Source organism: Catharus ustulatus, chromosome 2 (assembly GCF_009819885.2).
Source record: "Catharus ustulatus isolate bCatUst1 chromosome 2, bCatUst1.pri.v2, whole genome shotgun sequence".
Classification (NCBI taxonomy): domain Eukaryota; kingdom Metazoa; phylum Chordata; class Aves; order Passeriformes; family Turdidae; genus Catharus; species Catharus ustulatus.
In genome coordinates this window covers 47,594,081-47,611,516 of record NC_046222.1, presented here as the reverse complement: position 1 = coordinate 47,611,516, position 17,436 = coordinate 47,594,081, and the positions used below count along the sequence as shown (strand labels likewise).

The window sequence follows — 17,436 nt, the reverse complement described above, 5'->3', positions numbered from 1 at the left end:
TACTTTGCTCTGAAGTGAAGAAAATGGTAACCAACTGGACTGTCGTTATGGGGGCTATGTGGTGGAATGATTAATAGTATTTTGAACACTCCTTGAGATGCCTGATCTGTTATTCAGACTTGAAATTATTTCTAATACAGTGCTTTTCAGTCCTCTTTGCTACGTGTCAGCAGGTGTTTGCTTCGCTCTATGTATGACTGCTGAGCGTAAAGCTTTTTTAAAAATATTTGATATTAAATAAGAAAGCTATTTCACTTTGGGTAGGAAGAATAGCTTTATCTTGCAGGTATTAGTGACTTATACTAAAATAAAGAATGCTGTACATAGAATTTACAGCATTCTATGATACTATAAAGCTGAAATAAATCCTGATAGTGCAGCAACAGCAATATGTCCAGTTGCGCAAGGAAAGGACAATAAGCCAAGTTTGAGTCCCATCTTGCCAGGCAGTACGAGAGTAGCAAATAGAGAAATGGTTCTTTTATTCAACGTTCCTTTGTGGGTTTTTTCAGAAACAGGTAAGTCTATGTGAGTATACCAATACAGGGTAGAACGTGCAGGATACCTTGCAGTTTATTAATGCTGTTTGTTGTCTTTGTCTTGAAATACAGATTCCATTTCCCGTGTATTTCAAATCTAATGTGAGATTTTCTGTTTTCTACCAAATACGGTTTTACTATGGTGGAAACCAGAAGTTGTTATTCTGCATTTGTTACAGAGTAATCTGAGATGGAAGTTGTCACTCAGTAGAGTCAGTACAGGAAGGAAATTACTTAGTTGCACAAAGAATCATAAATTTTTTGAGAGGACCAGAGGCAACAGGTACCCACAGAAACACAGGGGATTACTTCTGAGCATCAGGAAGCATTTTTACTGTGAGGAGTGACCAAGCACTGGCACAGGCTGCCCAAAGAGGTTGTGGAATCTCCATTCTTGGAGATGCCACAAGCCATCTGGATGTGTCCTGGGCACTGGCTCTAGGTGGCCCTACCTGAGCCAAGGAGTTGGACCAAATGATCTCTAGAGGTCCCTTCTCATATTTACATGTCCATGATTCTGTCATCTAAGCAAAGCTTTGAATTTATTAAACTATATATGAATGAATTAACAGTTAAGCCCTATTACATGCTTAGGTTTTTGAATCTTTCCTTAGTAGGTTTAATTTCAATGTAGATATATGTACTGGGTAGTGTTGTTAAATTTTACATTTTCATATGAAGCATGTCAAAGGTGAAAGCTCTCGGAGTGAACGAGTTCTTGTTAATAAAGACTGTGTGACCACGTCTTGCCCTGCCCTTCCCCCAGCACAGTCTTACGGCTTCAGAGATTTTAGCCCCACAAAGATAATCAGTTCTGCTGTGATTATTTTGGAAGAGGAGGTTAGGACACTGGCCTAACTTGGCACCTGCTGCAAAAATGACAGGTAAGGAACCTTACCAGGAGGGAATGGGGAGCATTGTGTGAAGTTCTGTAAAGCAGAATTGCAAACCCTTCATAAGCTGTGTATTAGTGAGTTTCACAATTCCTTTGGAATACTGGTTTTTTTAAATTAGAGAAAATTGGATTATGCACAGTATAGAAAATTTTGTGTGAAACTAGATTCTCCTTTAGGTTTTGGAAATATTCTCAAACTAGTGAGGTCATCACTACTATATATAAGAATTTTTCCATAATACAAAGCTTATGCTGATTTTCTGTAGTCCTAAAACTAAGATAAAACTGTCTCTTAGGCTTTGCATATGCACATTTTTGCAACTTTAAAACAATTTACACTTATTTTTAAATAAAAAGTGAGTCTTAATAGAAGTATGCCTATTTAAACATCCTGAAATCTTAGTGGTTCTCTTAACTACTTGTGTAGGTGTAAATTTGTTTGCATTGTGTGTAGCACGATGGTATCCTGATTTCTGTTAAAATAGTGGAGCTGTACTGATCCTACTTAACTCTATGCTAGCTGTGCTTGTTTAATGATATTTTGTTTACAGCAGACTTTTCTAAATCTGTTTCTGTGATAGGTGACCTCAGAGTTTCCAGAACCTGGCGGAACTTTCTTGGGACTTTTAACTGTAGCTTCCAGTGCCAAGTGTATCATTTTCAGATACTTTTCATCTGTCAGGTTTCTTTAGTTTTCTTTGTGAAGTCACATCTATACAGCATTATTTCTAGGTGGAAGAGATGAGGGTTGAAGGTTATTCCCTTGTTCCTTCAACAGTTTTGTACTTTTTAGCTGTTCATGATAAAGTATCACAAAATGCTTAGAACTTCACATCTGTGTAACATGTCATGTGAGTTCTAAATGGATACAATTACACCATTATTTGGACATTTTTTCAAGTTGTTTAGCATTAACACAGTCATTGAAAGTAAAAATCTGAACATTGAAAGATACTTCTGCTGCTTTAATGACAACATTTGTAAAATGGGTAATTATTAAAATCACTGATGAGCCAGCTATTCCGGTGCTGCAGGTTCCTCAACATGAAATGGGAGTGTCATATAGGGGAGGGAGCTGTATTAAAAAATACAGGATTTAGTTGCTGTTTCATACAGGATTATCTTAATGACTTGGACTCCTGTCTCACAGTGCACAAAATTTGGCCAAAAATATAATGTGTCTATATATATACACACCCCACTTTGATAATATTGTGTCTTGCATCTAGGAATGTAATGACTTGCAAATGAGCAATTTTTATTAATTTTACAAAGTGCTTACAAATTTTAGAGTCTTTGAATTCAGACCTTGCTGAAGCTCTACAGATGAAAACTTCTGTGTCTTCTGTTTAAATGCTTCCAGACATGCTCATCATTCCCTAAATACTGAAGAAATCATCTAATTTCTATATGGTGAAGATCTGCAATCCAAGCAAAATAGAAACAAATATTCCTTGATCAAATATTGACAGTGGCATGGGTTCATTGCCTGGCCACTAGTAACTGCCACCTTTTGTTCTTTTTTGGAATCTGATCCCAGAAGAGGAATATTACTGCATTCACATTCCTAATTCTGTGTGACATGCTAACTTCAGGTACCCTACACTTTGTAACTTGAAAGTTGTGAAATGGATGTAAAATACAATAATCTTGCAAACGAAATTGAATGCCTCATTGGCTTAGCTTAAGTAGTATTTTCCCTTTTGTTTCTAGGAACTAAATTCTCCTTTTGAGCCCTAATTTGGTAATTTTTTTTCTCTTAAATACTTGCTTGCTTTACTTCTCTGCAAGTATATGTCCTTATTCAGAGAATTTGACAAACACAAGATTGGGAAAAATTGATTTAGTCTCTGATGGTTTATTGTCCTCAGCAGGACTACTCATAATTAAGATGAGCAGGTTTGACCAGACTAAAGTTAAAACTAAGAGAAGAATGGGGAGGATAAAGTCGCTTGACCATTTAAGAATGTCTAGCACTGTATCTTCTGTTAGTATGTCAGCAGCCAACATTGTTATCTGTTACCTTTTGATAGGTAAGCCTGAACAAATGCAAACATGAACACAGCTCTGCGGATCATCTCGGGTTCCCTTTGGAAACCCCAAATAAGTGGCCACAAGGGATTGTCTGTTTTCCTGAGAACAGCTCGGCATTGGAGTTCTTCTTTCTGTGTGCTGGATAGTGGTTCTGCTACTCTAAAAACCATACCTGTGCCTGCTGGTGCAAAATGCCATATGGTCACTTCAGTGGAAGTCAAAATTTACCTGTGCTGCTGTGTGTTGCTAGGTAATTTTTAAAGTAGACCTAAAATAAAGGGGAAACTTACAGGGGAAGCTGTTTGTTACAGTAGCCACCAAAAATCCTATTAATTTAAATAATGAAAACAAACAAAAAAACCCCACCTCAACCAAACCACAAAACCTATTCTGTCAGTCAAGCTGGTGAAGCTGCCACACATCTGTGTGCAAGGTAAATGTGAAGTGTCCTTTGGTGTTGTAGTGTCACAGCTGTTCCTGCTCTGAATTGGTGCTGGCAGCCTGGAGCATGTCCTTCAGAGTTGGTCTCTGCTGGAGATACCCTGCTACGCTGAGCATGTGTTACTTGAGATGGGTGCACTTAGGAGTTGGTTTTCAATTTTCCTTCATAATGGCACAATATATGCACAGTATCACTCAGTTTGTGTGTGATGCCTCTCTTCTCTCCAGAACACGCATGTTTATCATGCTGTTAGCCTTTCAGGTGATTTCAGATTCATTTTCCTTGGCACCATACCCACTTTGAGCTTTAATTTAAAGAAGAGCTTTATCATATGAATGAAAATTCAGTCTCTTACTTAGAAAACAACTTTCTGTTGTGTTCCAGCTCAGTCTCAGAAATCACTTTTTTTCGTTACTGGTTGCTTGGATATATTCAGCTCTAACAAAATAATTACTGCTAACATAAACAGTAGAGTTTATATATACTGTAGAGAGGTTGGAATGATCTTAGAAGAGAGAATTGTGAACAAGTAGTGCAGAGGCACATTCCTAGCAAAAATCATGCGCATTTTAACACTCCCAGCAGTCTTACTGAGAACTTTTAGAGCCTGTCATCAAAAATATACCATATTAATTTGGCTACAGCTTTCTCAATAATATCTGTTGGTTGCCAAGAATATGGCTCACTGCTTTCTCTTCAGTGAATCTGGGTGGCCAAGAAAGAGAAAGTGATAATACACTATGAGTTACAGAAACTGGAGAGACTGTGTCAGGCCCTGATGCTTTAGCTTTCTTAATGCGGGAAAAGAAGGGAGAAACTAATTATTGGGGTTTTTTTCATATTAAAATACAGACTGAAAGATGGGCAGTTTGTAATTTTAGCCTTCCTGTTAGATGGGTACATACCTATCAATAGCTATATTAATTTCACCATGTCGAGGTAATGGCTCAGGACACTAACACTTGTCCAGATGACAGTTCCAGCCAGCTCCCTATGACTGACTGTTCATCACTACAACTATTACTGCATTTGACTTGCTAAATTATTGTAGTATCAACACTTGTGAAGTTATAGCTCTAGTTAGAAAGGGTTAATGGGCTGTGCTCTGTCATTTGTGCTTTAGGAAGAAACTGTCCATCTTGCTGAATGTCTGGTACAGAATAGATAACTGAACTTTTGAAATCTGATAGCAAGCTTCACCATGGGGTGGGAGGGGAGATAAAAAGCAACCAAATGGGAGAGTTGATTTAATAGGACTCAGACATTAAATCATGCTAACTTTAAAATGATATTTATTCTGAGCTGTGAGTCTCAACTTGTTTTCAGCTGTGTCTGATAAGGTAAATGTTACCTTTATTGTAAATGTTTGTGGTTGTATGTTGTAATTTACATGTATGTCACTTTTTGGAGTTGCTTTTTGGGACTGTTCCTAAAGTGAAGCTAGCCTGAAAGGTGCAACCTGTGTATGGCTTTGCAGAGGAATTCTTTCTGTGATAAATATTTGCAGGGTGTGCAAAGTTTTATGATCAAACAGGACCTCAAGATGTTGGAAAATTGTTTTAACAACCCCTTATTTGAGAATATGGGGAGTTCTTCACCCCTTTGTGCTGTTGTAATGAGGAACTTTCCAGGCAGTTCTCGGTAGATATTTCATTAGGGCTCTCAGGCTCTGCAATGCGTCTCAGTGCCTGAGTAAGGGATTATGCTGAGCCTATCAAACATCACAGTGCTCACATCTTATTTTAAGTCAGAGGCATTTAAGGAGAAGAGGTGATTTTAATTCTGGGAGGAGGGAAGAGCTGATTTTAATTCTGGGAGGAAGGAACATGTTTACAGATGAGAACTGTTTTGAAGCCTGAAGGGCTAGGGTGTAGAGCTGTTGAATTTTAAACACTTTGGACAGTTCTTTCATATGTGTACTCTGTGAGACGACACACACTGTGCAAGATGGATACCCTTATTAACATTTCTATTTAGGCATTTTCAATAGAATGACAATAATTTAACTGCTGATTAGTAAATGTAGTAGGAATAATATATACGAGCTGTTCTTCCAACTGCACTTACTGCAAATACAAGCAGATCTATTGCAGAGGTTGTAAAATTATGGAAGTCTTAAACTTTTGTGTGAATTTCTAATGCTTGTAGTATTAAACTGTATTTGAATGGTATTTGTATGCAGTTCTGTTGTGAAACGTTATTATAAAGTGGGACATTTTACTCCAGCTCAGTTTAGTTACATTATTTTGATAGAAAACTTTACCCCTAATTAATCATGTGTGTACAACATGCTGCAGAAAGAGAAGGAGACTGCAGTGAGAGCTAGTAGTTCTCATGTGTCACTAATGACTCCGTGGTGTGTGCAGGGATCCTGATCATTTTAGTGGCACTAATGTTAAGAGGATGAAATGCCACTTCTGCCACATGCCTTGGCAGGCCTAGAAGATAACATGTAGAATATCTTCTGTCACATGAAGTACATATGTTTTAGAAAACCTCTAGAGATAAATTATTTGGGGCTCTTTGGAGCAGAACTGCAGTTAATATACCCGAGCAGAAATACGAAAATCTAGGAACTTGTTAACGTTCTTGGAACAGCTGTTGCTTGACTGCAGAGGTACTAAAAATTAAGTAAAATCTTTGGAGAAACAACTAAGTGGTAAAATGGGTAGAGAATAAATGCATTTTTTTCTGGCAATGGGAAGTTTTATTACTCCATATATAATGTGTTTTTGAAAAGAGAAGCTGCTGTATTTTTCCTTTTGTCTGAAATGTCAGTTATTTACGGTCTTTTTATTTTTTAGGTTACTATTAAAATCTTAAAATGCAGATGAAGACTGGCTTGTGCAAAATCCTTCTGCTATCTTATGCAGACAAAAGGGAATCCTAAACCAGGTTTTAGTACAAGGTACGTATTAAGGTATATGGCTTTATCCAGCAGTTACTGAAATCAGTACCCCACTTTTGGTTCAGATTTGTGATTTGATGTATTGTGCCTCTACACTTTAATATTGATTTCAGATAATGTAATTCCTGGTATAATTCCTGCCATGTGTTACATTTTTAAAGGACTTCAAGCATATGTACACAGCCTCTAGCAGTCAGCTCAAGGTCTGGCTAGCCATCCAAACCTCATAGTGCCACATAATTATGATGCCATGTCTGAGCTGCTGGATGTTACTGATATATTGCACTCAGAATCCTGGTTTTTTGTACAACCAACAAGGAGTTACTGATTCTGAGTAGTTTGGCATTAATCAGAGGGCTCTGGTCTAGAAGTTGGTGTCCATGCAGTCTGGGGAGTCTGGGGCACAGTTTGATTGGTATGCACACATTTGTGCAGTGCCATCTACCCTGACTGTGGGCAACATCTCAGTGGGGCTGATAGATAGCAATGTTTTATAGCAAGTCCTATGCAGCTATATTCAGTAGTTCTGGTAGTTCCAAAATTGCAAAATACCAGTTATTTTTATAAAGTAAAAAGTAAATTTAAACACTGGTGGGATTTGACAAAGATGTGCAAGTTCTACTGGTAAAGCAAGAGAAATTTGTGTTAATTCTCCTGTGTTTGGCTTAGCAAAAAGAACTCAGAGCTGTCTCTGTGGTTGTGTGAACAATAAATAAGAGAACTGGATATTTAAAGGACCAGAACAATTTATCTGTTTTGTAAAATAATGTAAAAGGTGTTCCTGTCCATGGCAGAGGTTCAGACCAGATGATCATCTCTATCCATATGCTGCCAACTTTCTTTGTAAAGCTGGATGCCATTGGCTGCCTTTGTGGCCAGGTTGTTCGCTCAGGGTTGTTCTTGAACTTGGTGTTCACCAGGGCCACTATGTCCTTACGTGCAAAGGGGCTTTCCAGCCATCTGACCTCCAGCCTGTCCTGGTGTCTGGGATTATTCCTCCCTAGGTGCAGGATTTGGCATTTCCTTCTGTGAATTTAATGAGATCCTCTAAGTCCATTTTTCCAGCCTGTCGGGGAATCACCGGATGGTGGCATAACACTGTGGCCTTAGCAGCTACTCCTCTTAGCTTTGTGTCACCTCAAGATTTGCTGTGGATGTGTTGTCCCATCAACCAGGACAGAAATGAAGATCTTGAAAAGGACTGGCCTCAGTACAGGGATACTCTGCTATTCACTCAAGTCCAAGAGAGCTTCATGCCATTGGCACCCTTTCAGGCCCATCTGTTCAGCCAGGTTTTAGTCCACCTCATGATCAACTTACTGAGCCTGTAAGTAGTCTGTCAGTATTATGACAGGATCAAAATGATAACTGGAGATACTATAGCAGTGTCAAAAGATTTCCTAAGCCAAGGTAGGCAATATTCACTACTCTGCCCATGTCCATTGAACTGGCCACCTTCTCTCACAGAAGCTCTCTGGTTGAGATCTTTTAAGAATTTGCAAATGACCTCCTTGTAAATCCATGCTGACTGCTGCCACTTACCTTCTTGCTGGAAATAGTTTTCTGGAGTAGTTGGTCCATCACCTTCCCAGGGCCTGTAGTTCCCCAGGTCCTTTTTCCTGCCCTTGAAGACCAGAGTGACTTCTGCTTTCCCCTGGTCCTTCACACACCTCTCCCAGTGGCTACACTCTGTCAGCAATGGAGAGTGGCCTTGCAAGGTGAGCAGCCAGCTCCTTCAGCACTCATGGGAGGATCCCTTCAGGCTCAGCACGTGTGATTTGTCCAGTTGGTGTTCCCTAACCAGGACCCTGTCATATTCTTGGTATTGGGAAGGGCACTGAGGAGGCAGGAAAGTTACTGCACACCTTGTTTTGTGGTTGTGCTTTTGCCCTTTACTAAGGAATCCCATTATTACTTAGTTGTAGTAAAATCACAGTATAAAAAATTATCACACAATAATTTGTAATATAAACTAGACTAAGGAAAAAAGCAAGCTACAAGCATTTGCTAAAAAAAAAATCTAAAAAAGGCAAGCAGCTAAAGCTCTTCATTAGAAAAGCAGTAGTAACACAGAAAATGCCTAATTTTTTCAAAGTTTGATTCAAATGTTTTTTTTTTTTTATTCAGAGGACATTTTGTGTTGATCACGTAGCCATTGGAATTCAGTCTTGCTTGTCATTACATATGAGAGTGCTGCTGTGCCATGAGAGCCATTTGGTAACCTCAGTGTTTGGCAGGCTTCCCAGGCATCTCAGAATTTTTCTGTCAGCTTACAATTTCCTTCCTGTGAAGGGAGAAAAGGATGATCAGGGATCCTTGGGGATACAAGTGTTCCTTTTCTTGACTAAATAACAACAACTTGTTTCAATGAAGTCATAAAAAGCTTTCTTCCTCTTTCCCCGTTCCTCACTTGTGTGTGGACCTCAGACTACAGTATGAACCTGGCTGACAAAGTGTAATGGCCTAATGAAACTGTGTTAAATGTTGTGCCAGGCTGCTTGCTGCTCCTGGACTTCCTGAACAGAGGGAGCTCCAGGTGACCTTGTGGGGAGGGCTGTCTGAAAAATTGCTGGCATTTCTCAGCTCTTCATCCAACGGTCTTTGCTGATGTGTTGCTCTGTTATTTGCCGCTTGAGTCTTCTTAAGTGCTTTACTTTGATGACAAAAGCACGCTTGCAAGGAAGTTACCACTCAAGTGTCTCTTGTAACTCCTCAGCCTGAATCATACTTAACTTCTTGGAAATGTTTTTCTCCACTGAATGCATTAGGTTTAAATGAACCGCTGGTGGCTGCCCAGGCTCAGAACTGAAGACGGCTGTTACATTGTGATGATGTGTAAAATGCTGCTCTGCACCTTGGAGTTACAAGGACCACCCGGTGAGAATATAATTGGGTTGTCACTTGTTAGAGCTCCTGTAATGGTGCATTTTGTACTCCATATTGAGTTTGTTAGTACTATTTTTGTGCTTAATGTGTGTATGGTTTTTTTCTTTGTATCTCTCTGTGCTCTTGGGCATACAAATAATGCTGTTACTAATAAAATAGTAACTAATTCTGACACACCTGTCTGAAGGTAGGAGAAGGATGAACTGAGCATTTTCTCTGCTTGCAGACAGGCTGGACCTGTGAGACCTGAGGGAAAAGAGCTGATTGAAGAATGTGAGTACATCTGCATGTGAGATCCAAGACCTCTTCCTACATGAGGAGACAAGTTACAGCTTTTGTGATGTTACTGTCTTCAGCCTCTGCACAGAAGGTGATGCCAGTCCAGCATTTCATAGTAAAGCTGATGCTGTACTACTTTGATGTGTAACTGAAATACTGACGCCCTCTCCATACAGACTGCACTCAAAGTAGATTTCTTTCTAGAAACAGCAGTGTTAAGGGAAATGGGTGTCAGTAAAAGGATTAAAGTTTGTACATTCTACAAGAATAATAAATTATATATTAAATGACTGCTCCTTGGATCAAATGATTGCTGTTTGACTTTAAAAAATATTTTCAATCCTTATAATATATGACAAAAAATAGGAAAGTGTTAGGGTTTCAAGAAAAGCAGTAATCTGGATTCTGTTTATGCTTCAATAGTTTAGAAGAAAACATAATACAAAAGTATTAATTACCTAGAGAAAAATGGTATGAGACAGTGACAGCTGAAAAAAACTGGAAGGAAATGTTAAACATAGGGGAGATTACAGCTGCACTAAGCTGTCTGTGCTGTTGAGTAGGAAGTTTTGCTACAAATGCCTGCTGTCTTAATGTAGCCCAATAAATAGATGAAAAACCATGAATGAAGACTGGAAAATTAATTTTATGTGATGTGATTTGAACATTGATCTGTAACATATCGCCAGGGTTTTTTTCAATTTCTATAGCTATTGTAAAACTATTTCAAATTAAATGAGTAACAGGATGATTATTTTCTATTTCCTGAAATCAACAAGTCAGTGGACATGAACTGAAGACTCGACAAGGAAGCTCATGCAGTAAAGTCCTGCTGTGGGAACTGAACTAAGCAGATGCAGTTGTGGATCCTGGGCAGAGAATGGTGGTGAAGCAGCTTTGTGGAGGCTGATCTGGGCCCTGACGGATGAGTGAAGGTGAAGGTGTCCACCCACATGCTGGGCTCCATTGGAAGATCATGGCTGAGCAGGGGCCAGAAGAGCAGTCTCTCTGTTCAGTACTTCTGAGACTGCAGCTGAAACACTGTGCCCAGCTCTGGGCTCTTGAAGATGAGAAGATGTGGGAACAAGTCCCGTGGAAGCCATTGGGGTAGCAGAAGGCTGAAGCACAGGAGCCAGGCAGGAGTGTTCTTTCCAGCTGGAGAACAGGAGGTGGGGGTGGTTAAGAGCTCCTGTCAATCCAGCTGTGTAAGACAACTGCATGAAGAAGTGGAGCCAAGGCTCATGGTAGTGGTGCACAACACGGTGGCAGTCTTGTATTGTTTTAGCACATGGAAGCATTGTACCATACCACTAATAAAAACAGTGCAAGGCAGTACTGTGTGCCTGTACTTACCTGGACTCCCTGCACTGTGGAACCACTGGGAGCTTCCTGGTAATCATTTGGTTTCAGGAAGGGTGGATGCAGGGGACCTGGTCTCGGGATTCATTTGTGATTTTAGGGCTATTAACCATGCTATTCTCAGAAAGAACTATTCTGATGTTGACACAGAGCTGACAGATCTAGAAAGGTGAGGGAACTTCCAAAGCCTTTAAATCTCCTGTGCAAGCTTTTCCGTATGGATTGCCTCACCCAACTTTGTTAAGCCTTTTTAAGAAAAAGTTTGTGAGCACAGCCTTAACAGGTGGGAGGGGCCAGGACAGTACCCTCCCCTACTGGAGGGTTGTATTCAGTGTAAGACATCCAGCTGCTGTAACAAACCTAACAGGGCTTTCTTCCCAAAATCACCTCCCTGTTCGTGGCTAGGGAAAGCGCATACAAGTAACAGCTCCAGGATGCAAGACTTCTCATCAGGAAGTGGGAGTCTGGGCTACAGATAAAGATGTCACCTCATGGTTAATCCTGCCCCCTCCCTCAAGCTCTGGTGGCCCATGCCCACACAGCTGTAATGAATCCAGTTTTGGTAGCAGGCTCTCAGCTCCCTGGGTATGTGACAATATCTTCAGCTCCCATACACATAGGTTTGGGCTGTCTTCAGCAGCAGAGCTGTGCCTTTCCTTTAGGAGCAACAGGCACAGCAGAGGAGGGAGACAATGGGAAGGTCTGACTCCTCTACTACAACTGCACCACTGCCTCTAGTAACTACTGATCAGAGGAATTCCTTACACTTCAGATCATGAAGGAAGTATTACAGACATTCTTGGAAAAAGACTCATTTGCAGCTACCATGCATGACTGCTGAGACCACTGTAGAAAAAACAGGTGACTTGAAATCAAAAAGAATCATCTCCTGCCTGGTCCCTTCCTGCTGGCTGCTATACTTGAGGTATTTGAGATTTTAGAGACCCTTTTATAACTTAAAATTTTTCATGCTGGCTCAGTTCTGCTCACATTTGTAATGTTTGGTGTCTTTTTCAGATAGTTTTTTCCAAACTTGTCTTTGTCCCTCACTCAAACATTTTAAGACACATGCAGAAGGTTAAAAAAATTTTCCTTTTTTTACATGGGACACAGGAATTCTGAGGTGTCAGGATTCAGTGATGGGCTTGCTGTGCGTGCGCATGCTGCAGTAGCTTAGGAACACATGGCCTTGTTCTCTTGCCTTGTTAAAAGATAAGACTCCATTATGGACTCCAGCAAAACTAAACACACTGCTACAGGAATGCATCCTGCAGGGTTGTCACTGCTCCTGTGAGCCGGGGCAGCCACCACTTCAACAGACTAAGCTCAGAAAAGACATGTTACACTGGCAGTACCCTATGGAAAGGCACATGGAAACAGAATTACAGCAGGGACAGACAAGCAGAACATTCTGGGACAGCTTCTGTGCACTTGGAGCAGTCCTGGCTGGCTAAGAGGGCAGCAGAACGCTGTGCTGTCTCTTCCCCATGTTGGAACAGCTTTTTAAAATTCAGACTGATCAAAACCCATCTTGTTTTTGCCAATGGGTGTAGAAAAGCACAGAAGACCCGTGACAGGGTCAGCTGCATCACCCACCAACCTTCAGCACCTGCGAAAGAAGCCAGGAACAGCGGGTACTGGTGCTGGAGCAGTGAAGGTAAGGACCCTGAGCATTTAGAACCATTTGCTACCACTGCAGTTCATGGGAACTGCAGCTGCAGCCCTTGGTGGTGGCAGCAAGAAGAAACTGAGCAAGTACTTCACTGGTATTTCTCCACAGTGCCTAAAGAATTGTTTTTTATTGTAGCTACTTTCTCTTCATCCTTTATCCACCAAAACCTTTTCATCAATTGGATAAAAACCATACAATAAAACCAGACAAAACCCAGCTTCAAACAGCTTTTCATACACTTATTATACATCTTCAGTAGGGATTCTGAATTTATACTGCCAACTAAAAGATAAAGATGGCTGCAAAATATCCATCCCTAGTAAAAGCATCATGAAACCCAGATTTCATTCCCATGTTCTCCCTCTCTCCCAAATGCCTCAAGATAAACAAAAAAACTCCTAAGTCAACAGCCTTTGACAAACTACTTGCTCTATCAACTCTTGGAGCATTACTAGACATTTTTAGGTTAGAATATACAACAGCTTCTAAATAGCATCTCTATCATTTGGACATTTGTTCAAAACACCTTTTATCTCTACCTGGAGCAGCTTGTCCCACACACACTGTGCTGCCACAGGTCCTGTGCTGGAGTAACTACTGCCATGTAGACGAACCCTGACACTCCAGCATAAGGAAACATGAGTGTCTCCTTTCCTTACGCATCATCCAGGGTTATGCACAGTGACTAAACTTTCAGTCCCAAGTGCTGGCAGTGACATACCTGATTCTCAGCCAGTGCTTTTCATGCACTTCAGATGTTCACACTTAACAAAGTGAGGTATCTAACACATTTCAGAGAGGTGAAGGTATCAAGTCTGTTCAAAACCCAGATTTGTTAAAATTTCATCAATATTGTGCAAAAACATAACTATTCTAAATCAAAACAGAAATGAGTATTTGTATGTCATGCTGTTCTAGTTTTATATTATTAATGTGACATTCCACAGAATTGGTTTCCTTTATTACTCATATAGCATCTCTTAGGTATGAAAGGTTTTAAAACTTCAAGAACCAAAAATTAAAAACTGGTTAATTGAACTTAATATTAGAAAAATCACAGTTCTTAAAAGGATGCTTCATACAGTTGCACCATTTTGATGGTGAGCAGTCAAAATTATCAAGAATTTATGCATAATAGTTTTGCTAATAATACAGGCACATAGTGGCATGTAAACTACACGTGACAACTAGAACAGCAAAGGCACGATCTGGTTTGGTTTTTCCTACCTTTCAACATGTTGGTTAACTTACAAAGAAAAATATTCTATACTACATGCAGAAGTATTACATTTATATTTTACAGCACAGGACCGTTACAAAATTGCTGTCATCTGATAAAATGGGTCATTTAAATAAAATAATAATAATAATAAAAAGATAGCAGCTTTCTCCACTGAGGAACTTAATTTCTGAAGTAAAGGACAACACGTGTTCTGTCATCTGTCAGGCTGAGGACATCTGAAATTCTGTCTTCTTGTCTACACAAAGCACTGCCTAGACACTGAAGGTTGCTACAGGTTTTCTGGTTTGCTATTCAGCTTGTGTTTGTTTCTCCAGATGTCACCTAAGACCTCAAAAATTAAGACAGCTGTAAAACTTCCCTAATACCAAAGCAGGTTTAACCAGCTGTTTAACTGGGAACCTGACTGCCACCCTTCTGTGAATTGAGCCTGTTCAATGTCTTTGTTCATGCCTGCAGACTGAACTAGTTAGTTCAAAGGGAATCACTCTAAGCACAACTGGTGTATCATTGAGAGACAGGAACAGGAGCAGTTTTAAACCAGAACACAGCCCTCAGCAACTTAAAGGTTAAACCTAATGCAGTCATTTAAAAGTGTAATTTCTGCCTACGGCTCAAATAATACGACAGTTCTGCGTTTCACATAGAAACGTTAGAGTAAGTAAAAACTTTAGTTTACAAATGAAAAAGATCTTTAAAAAAGACATTTATGTAATTACCTTAAATAGTTCTTATATGCACCATTCCACATTGTGGAAAAGCTGAAATATGCAGTCTTGACTCCACATGTTAAAGAAAAACAGAATTATATGTATTGGCACAAATACTTACATCTACATCTGTACAAAGTTAAAAAAGCTGACAACCCTGTCCCACCAGTGCAGCGTATTCAGCTGCTCTCCAACACACACTTCCTGTGACTGCCAACGAGTGGCAGCAAGCTGGGAATTGAGTCTTCAGAGTATGGTGCCAAAAAATTCCAAACTGCTTTGTCGATCTCTCAACAGAGGAATCAGAAGCATATCCAAAAAAGTGTCAGTCCAGTCAGCGTGCTCAGAGGTCTGCACTCTGCAGTTGCACTCTGTAAGCTCCTATGAGCAGCTTTACCTGTAAAAGCAACCAAAGGTTTCCATATCAGTGCTGGCCACAGGTGATTAATGTGTTAAATGCTCCTGATACAGGAATGGCACAAGAAAAGGCACACAATTGCTATTGACTAAGAAAGGAAAAAAGAGGAATTACAGTAATTTCACGACTATAAGGCGCACCCTTTTGACTAAAATTTTCCCTCAAACCCGGAAGTGCGCCTTATAGTCTGGTGCGCCTTACCTGATGTACAAAGTTGCGAAATTTACCAAACCAGAAGTGTGAGCTGAGAGCCGTGGGTGGAGCTGGAAGTGCCACGGCAGCTGGGTGGAGGCAGGCCTGGAGGCCCACGGCACCGCCCCTGCCGGGTGGAGGCAGTCCCGGGGGCCCATGGCTGCCGGGTTGAGGCGGGGCCTCGGCCAGCAACTGTGCAGGAGGAGCTGAGGGCAGAGCCTCGCTGCAAAAAAAAAGTGTGCCTTCTAGTCCAGTGCGCCTTATGGTCGTGAAATTACTGTACAAAGTCATTAATGAAAGCAGCTTATAGTAGCCCTACTAAATATGGATGGCTTGTTAAAGGACTCCAGTAGAATACAGCAGCAGCAGGTGGTATTTTAACAAGTTAGCCCCAAATCAGAACCAGACAAACATATACTTCTACATAAATAGACCTTGTTCCACTTAAAAAATAAATTAAAAGAAAGTACAATAAAACATTTAAGAGTATAACTTCAGTGCAATTTTAAAATATAAAGATCTGGAAAATAGATAAGATAAAAATATGTAAGATAAAAATAAAGATCCGGTGTGTCTTTCTAGGATAAAATAGATGCTACCAGAACAGGATTCATCCTGCAACGTGTAGTGGGGAATACTGCCCAAAGCACCTTAAAATGCAACAGACTACAGTAATTTCACCACTATAAGGCACACCCTTTTGACTAAAATTTTCCCTCGAACCCAGAAGTGCGCCTTATAGTCCGGTGCGCCTTACATGATGCACAAAGTTGCGAAATTTGCCAAACTGGAAGTGTGAGCTGTGAGCGGAGCTGGAAGTGCCACGGCAGCCGGCTGGAGGCGGGCCCAGGGGCCCGTGGCACCACCCCTGCCGGGTGGAGGCAGTCCCGGGGGCCCATGGCTGCCGGGTCCAGGGGGGCCCAGTGGTTCGCGTCACCGCCCCTACCGGGTACAGGTGGGCCCAGGGGCCAATGGCTGCCGGGTTGAGGCGGGGCCTTGGCCAGCAACCATGCGGGGTGAGCTGGGGGCGGGGCCTCGCTGCAAAAAAAAAGTGCGCCTTTTTTGATCTACAAAGTTGCAAATTTTGCCAACTCCCGGCGGGTACGCCTTATGGTCGTGAAATTACTGTATTTAAAAGCAGAGTGCATACCCAAGTAAGTATTTCCAACACACAAGCAAAAACATCTGTATGGGAAAAAAAAGGTGGCCACTCCATGTATCTTTCAGTCATCAAATTCACAATATAGATGGAGAAGATGTTTAGCTGGAACCTTAGTTTAGCCTAGTATATGAATTATTCTGACTGCAACATAAAAACATTTAATTAAAACAGAAGCAACCCTTGGCAACGTTCCCAAGTTCTGGCAATGTCACAGGATGTAACTGCAACTGATGGAAACTGGGATGACGAGACAGAGGAAAATCCTTGCTTTTACAGAAGCCGTATTCAGACTAGAATTACTGTACAACAAATGAACACACACATTTAATTTTGAAACGTTTTGTACCTTAGCAGTAGGAGTTTCTGCCAACCGTATGAAAAGCTTGTTAAGGCCTGCAGTAGGGCTGAAGGAATAAATAAAGTGACTATTCTACAAGGAAAAAGAAAATGGACAAAGTTAATGGTAGGTTGTAGCTGAAAGAGCTATGTAAGAGGACTAACAGAACACATTTTCACTATGCTTTTTTTGAAAGAACATTGTGTATGAACCTTTTATGCAACCACTGAGAAAACAAGAGGACTTCAAAATTGTGCAGAGTGATGCATTTAACAGACTTAAAAAATCCCCAGAAATTAATCATTAGAATTTTGAGGCAAATTGTTAAGAAAACATTTAAGAACTTACTTGGGTTGAAAATAT

At 40.6% G+C, this 17,436-nt stretch overlaps 1 protein-coding gene across 1 annotated transcript in view; it reads right to left on the bottom strand.

The window, feature by feature from the left end:
• Positions 1-10,609: 10,609 nt before the first annotated feature.
• The window catches only part of MPHOSPH8 (M-phase phosphoprotein 8), a 28,179-nt gene continuing 21,352 nt past the window's right edge, over positions 10,610-17,436 (bottom strand). Inside the window, exons 12-13 of the mRNA XM_033052077.2 lie at positions 17,083-17,166; positions 10,610-15,361 (exon numbers count right to left, since the gene is read on the bottom strand). Of these exons, the coding sequence (XP_032907968.2) occupies positions 15,308-15,361; positions 17,083-17,166 (138 nt within the window). The 3' untranslated portion in view covers positions 10,610-15,307. The remainder of the gene's footprint in view (positions 15,362-17,082; positions 17,167-17,436) is intronic.